We start from the raw sequence: 5,811 nt of genomic DNA, 5'->3' as shown, positions 1-5,811 counted from the left end.
ATATATGAAATGCAAGTACTCCCTCTATTTTTATGTATAAGGGCACAATCTCACATTTCAGATATGAAGAAAATACACTCAAGTAATAAACAAGGCTCCCTCGTTTTCCGTGGTGTTTCTCTGACTAAGAATTATTTCAACCGTATAAATATTATTGGTATATGATGACGCTGGGACTCCAAGTGCAGAGTATTGTGCCAGCAGAGTATTTTACCTCACAAGGGTGACTCGAGGGTTTATATCGAACTCTTGGGGAATGGTAAAGAGTTTTGTCCCCCTCTCTTCTTTTAGCAATCTTGTAAAATAAAATAAAGTTTTGTGTCTCCAACTCCACCGTGTGGCTGTCAAACACAATGTTTCGTATTAGTAATAGTAAAATAAAGTAGTAACAAAAGTAAGATAAACTAGACAAGTAAAGTAAACTAAGTAAAAACAGTAAAGGATTGATTGTTTTTACGTTTTGTGTGCAAATAAGATAACTAAATATTTTTGTATTTTCAGATTAAAATAATGATGTAAATGGAAAGTATGATAAATGCAATGGAAAAAGTGTTTCTTATGATTAAAATTGGACCGGGGTTCATGAATTCATTTATCTATTCTCTCTTCAAAGTTGTAGTGGATAATACCAATTCATCAATGATATATTTAGAATATTACTTCTATAAATGTTCAAAGACTACCCTCTCAACCAGGGGGTCTGAAGGGGCAAACAAATCTGGGTCGTCCAATCCACATGCAACAGTAATTTTTGAGTCCCACTTTTCACAGCAACCGTCGGATGTAGTAGTTTCGTTTTGCACCGGTGGTCTCTTTGAATGAGTCAGTGACGGCTGGGACCAGCCTCGTGAGGGACCGACAGGCAGAGGCAGCAACGGAAGCAGCTTGGGTGCTCGTTTGCGTACCTTTCATCGTCGTCATTTCCCTACGCGCGTGAGGTGAAAACCTAGATCGAGAAATGGCGTCCCCCACCTCCGCTCCAATCATTCACCTCCTTCCTCCTCCCCCAACCCGCGCCGCCTCCTCTCCTCCTCCCAAGCAGGACGCAGCCGACGTGAACTTGGGCGCCGCCGGAGAACGGCCGCGGGGCGCTGCTGCGTGGAGCGCCAGTCACCGCCGGTTACCGAGCGACGGGGGCGCCTTGACGCGGCCACATCGGCGGCAAGGACTTCGCGCTCGACTTCGCGCTCGCACGAGGGCGGTTGGACGCGGCAGCGGCGAGCGATGGGGTCGGCCGGATGCGGCAACCGGATGGGGACGGCCGCGATGGTGGCCCGGAGGAGCGTTCATGGAGGAGGACGCCATCAACGCGGAGAGTGGCGGCTGCCCGGCGCTGCGAGCTCGAGAAGATCGTCCACAGCCGGCAGGGCCGGTCCTGAGCCGGTGCATCCGGTGCGGCCGCACTGGGCCCCCGGCTGCTAGGGCCCTATCGCTACTGGAAATTACTTCGCATCTCGACTTCAGTCTATCGCCGCCCTAATCAAGCCCCCTGCCCTTCTCGTTCTTCCCCAATCACGGCCGCGATGGGGCACCTCTCTGCTGTTCCTGAGAGAATTAATGGAGGAGGATATCCTAATTTGGTATTCCCCCGATAATTCCTTCCTCGATCTGGACAATCAGTAAATCCTATATATCTTCCTTGGATTAGTCTGTTTTTCATCTGATACATTACGGTTTATTCTCCTTCATTACCCATAGCCTTGAATTGAGAGAGAATAACAGTGGAAGAAGAGATCAAATGCAAGGGGAAACAGGAATTGTCGGCCGCGGCAGCAAGGGGCACGGAGCCAATGCCCTTCGCGTGGGCGGCAAGGGGATGGCTGACGGTTGTCCAAGTGCAACGGTGGCAAGCTATCTCTCCAATGGGTATATTTGTTTCAACGTTTAATTACATGCCCTAATTCTTACAGTGTTTGTATTCTACTGCAATATTATGATGGCATTTACGGTGATATTTGCTTACAAAGTGTACTGCATATGGAAAATTATCAGCAATAAGACCATAAGTAGTTTGTGTTAGAGAATAGAAAGAGAATTTGTGTCAGTAACTTGCTATTGAAATATAAAAAAGATCTATAACTATTTGTGTATAAGGGTCCTTTTTTTTCCTTGCACCGGGCCCCTGACATCTCAGGGCCGGCCCTGACAGCCGGCCAGGGCGCGAGGGCTGCAACGGAGGTGGGGTCGATATAGGTGGTGGTGGAGGCCACCTCCTCTCCTCCTCCCCCAATTCTTCCGCTCCTGAAGGCAGTGGTGGAGGCTCGCCGACATGCCTAGGAGACGCGGGTTCGCTCAGGTTTTCTTCCCCCTCCTCCCTCCACATGGAAAACAATGTTTCTTGTTGTTTCACCGAGAACAATGACGTTGATTGCTATGCTAGGAAGGAGACGGAGCTGAGACGGGGCTGACCTCGTCGACAATACTGGCGCTAGCTAAGGCAACATCCCAGAGCGCGTCCACCGCAGTTCGATGAACGGCTGCAGATCTGGTCGTCTCCCTCTTTTTCCTCAGGTCAGCATGAGCCACCCCTGAAAAATAACCGTACGGATACTGTATGGAATTGTTCTTTTGTTTTGGTGGCAAATGACTAGGTTGTATCTGGTTATGATCTTGGAAACGAAAGGACACATGAATACATATTTATTCCAGCTGAAATATATATAATTGGTCTTACTTAGTTTTTTTATGCGGCCTCGAATTTTTAGCTTTGCATTTGGTAAACTTAATGATAAGATTTGACCTCCTTGTCTGGTCAGGATGGCATTTTCCACAGAGTATTTTTTCCATCCAAACTCGAGCCTCATCCAGCCAAGTGATTCTTGCAGTCTCTGCTTGGAGATGGGTGCGTGGTTAAGAGATGGTTCTTCATTTTGTCATCTTCTCTTTATTTTAGGATTTATAGTCATTCGTGTTTACGATTCAACTTGTTGTTTGTTTCTAGGTGCTTTCGGAGCTAATATATGAGTTTTTCTCTTTCCAAATTTCTCTCTGAACCTATTAATTTGTGTGATAGTAGATGTAGTGGGAAGCTAATGTGCATAAGCATTCATACTAGGCAATTTATTCCCCTGACAATAACATCTTGCTATCAAGAAAGGCCACCATCGTTGATGGGGGTGGTGACTGGTGACCTGCATAGCACAATGTTTTCAGAAAATGCCACACGTTTAGCATTTCTTGAATTGCTCCTAGAGATTTGTTTTTGTTAGAAAATGACCGCAGGAAATTCACTCTTCAAAGAATTGGGTATAGTGTGGTTTCCCTCTCCCAGGTTTGCCAACAATTTGATCTTTTCTTGGTGCATTGAAGGTTTACCAAAAAACTCAAAAGGGTTGAACACCAACCTTTGAATTGACTCTTTTTCCTGCACCAATAGTTGATAATTTAATTACAAAGTTTAGCTAGCTTGTTGAAAAATAATTCTAGCAGCACCCTGTTCCTGACTTAGATTTTCTGTAGATGTTTAATTGCTGGAATTGTAATTGCGCCGACATTGATATATAATCTGAATGCTTGATAGTATTCGTTGTGCAGATTTCCATGAGCCCAATGGCATAGTATGCTATCCAATGAAGCTGATTCAGCTCGAACTACTCAGGCTTATTCTCTTCACTTTATCAGGTTTAGGATAGCTTACTGCCCTTACCATGCAATATTTGTAGTGTTTTTCTATGTTTGGTCGCATTTCTTTTTGTTAGGGAATATATATGGTTCTAATTTGACCACTCTTCTCAAATTTCAGGTTATTTTCAAAGGTTGCAGCCAAGCACATTATCACCATATGTTCTAGAGCCTTTTTGGGAGGTGACGGAGTAGAATGTTCTTGCTAATCAGCTTCTTGGGAAGGTTTGGTTTTGTGCTCATGAACCATTAGATGATGTCCTGAACATCTACTGTAAAGTAGTTCCAGTAACCTGATGCCGAGTAGTACCAACGGGTATTCCAGGTGCTCGTGCTCTTATACCCATCCTAACACAACAACACTAAATTAGTTTTAGTTCTTTGTGTAAGCCTGTGTCATAAAATAGATTATATACTTCAGCTTTGCATGCGGTATTGTGCTTATGGTGTTACTGTACAGATGCTTCTTGGGCAGACATATTTCAGAAGCTTAGCGTCAGATGACTTCCGAAATACTGGCTCCTGGCACAAGGGCACCACCCCATTGTATATGCATTAAGATCTCTGGTGAAGTTTGTCACGCCTTGTTAATTATATGAGCTTAGCAGAGCTTCGTTCCTGGTATATATGTTATTGGTTATTCACACTCTTGCACCAGATCGTTTTTCTCTTCTTTTTCACTCCGAACTTTGTTTTGGTGTTCCTCTCTGCCTACTGGCTTATTTTTTCTCGCCACTGTTCTTCATGTCCAGATTATGCCCATGGCCGTATATGCTCCATCTCTGGGGTCATCAGGTTATTTTCCTTGGTCTGCTTCTATTGTATGGTACAAGTATGTTTCTGGCTTCACTTCTTAGTTTGACTTCCCTAATTTGACGCTAGCTATACTGCATTGTATATTAACATACTTGGTTGTGGCATTTTATTCAGCCTCAACAGCCACACAGGTGAATCTGCTGGAATTACAAGGACTGATCTATGCTAAGAAGCTTATTGTTGAAGATGCTGCTGGTGCATTTGCAAAGATTGCGGTAGCGCCACTAGAGAGGGTCAAGAACTTACTTCAGGTATGGACTGCTTAGTCCTTATAGTTTCATTAGTTGTGCTAATTGCACAGGTATTTAATTGATTTATTAAATTTGGAGAATGCATCTTTTTGTTAATTTGTAGGCTCGAACCGGAGGGTTTCAATCCCTTGGGATCATTGGATCCTTGAGGAAGTTGTGGAAATACAAGAGAATTCAAGGTTTTTACAAATATTGTTGGGAAACATGCCTTAAGCTTTGACTGTCGAATTCAGCATGTTGATTTTGAGCTCTGACTGCTGAATTCACAACATTGATTTTCATGCTTTGACTTCTCAACAAAGGTATTTTATTTTACCCTTTTCTGTATCGTGGATGGTTATCTAAATTTTGTTGGGTGCATCTTCTCTGTACAAAAAAAGTGCTTCAGAGGTCATGCTTACTCCTTGGGCTCTGGCTGATGGGAACCTTTTCTTGTTGCAAACTTTCCTGGTTGTGTCATAGGATTATCACCATTTCAAACCATGGATATTTATAGTAGATGATCTTCACTTATCCATCTAATTATTAGTATTTTAACTCTTTCATATCTCTCTTTTGCCTACTCGCTTCGGCTTCAACCCTACAGTTTTAAACCTGCAATGCAATGCACAACCTCGGTGTTCGTTGTATGATTGTTTCTCCAACCCATGGTTGCTAACATGGTTTTGTAAGGATCTTATTATGGTCAGATAGAAGAATACACATAGGTTGCAGTATATGTTGTGCATTTATGCTCTTCTCTTATCCACAACAAACAAAGATTTTGTGTCTTTCTTATTAATTTTTGAAAATGCATTTTGTAGAAGAATGCTACATCTTTTAGAAATATAGTCGAATTGTAGCCTGGCAGTAGCATTCCTTTTTAGTTGAGAAGAGATACAGTTTAATTGACTGGACAGAAATTGTAGGGCACTTTTATTTTCTGCTTCTTTCGGTGTACCCTAGAATTTAACCTACTTATTCTTGTGGATCCATGGAGATCAGAATGGAGAAGTGGCTGTTATATATTTTACATTTGGCACAAGTGGTTGTTACATATTTTTATATTCTGCTTTCGAATATATTTCGTGCTTTGGCTCCTTTATGCTAGGTTTTTTTTAAACCATTTCTTGCTATCATACTT

The 5,811-nt window shown here is 42.8% G+C and overlaps 1 protein-coding gene across 1 annotated transcript; it reads left to right on the top strand.

Moving 5' to 3' along the window:
- The first annotated feature begins 987 nt into the window (after nt 1–987).
- Nucleotides 988–4,942, top strand: LOC124685805. The gene is made up of 7 exons (XM_047219839.1): nt 988–1,580; nt 1,699–1,866; nt 2,135–2,333; nt 4,082–4,167; nt 4,374–4,453; nt 4,552–4,688; nt 4,922–4,942. The coding sequence occupies exons 1-7, from the start codon at nt 1,558–1,560 to the stop codon at nt 4,940–4,942; spliced, it is 714 nt and encodes a 237-aa protein (XP_047075795.1). The 5' UTR covers nt 988–1,557.
- The last annotated feature ends 869 nt before the right edge of the window (nt 4,943–5,811 follow it).

This window comes from Lolium rigidum, chromosome 2, assembly GCF_022539505.1.
Source record: "Lolium rigidum isolate FL_2022 chromosome 2, APGP_CSIRO_Lrig_0.1, whole genome shotgun sequence".
NCBI lineage: Eukaryota > Viridiplantae > Streptophyta > Magnoliopsida > Poales > Poaceae > Lolium > Lolium rigidum.
This window is presented reverse-complemented; position numbering and strand designations above follow the sequence as displayed.

Bases quoted from the DNA above. Each gene is read 5' to 3' on its own strand.
- LOC124685805 (XM_047219839.1), top strand. From the start codon at position 1,558: ATGGAGGAGGATATCCTAATTTG. The intron at 2,334-4,081 runs GTTTCTTGTTGT...GTTACTGTACAG, and splicing joins CCCTCCACATGGAAAACAAT to ATGCTTCTTGGGCAGACATA. The intron at 4,689-4,921 runs GTATGGACTGCT...TGTCGAATTCAG, and splicing joins GGGTCAAGAACTTACTTCAG to CATGTTGATTTTGAGCTCTG.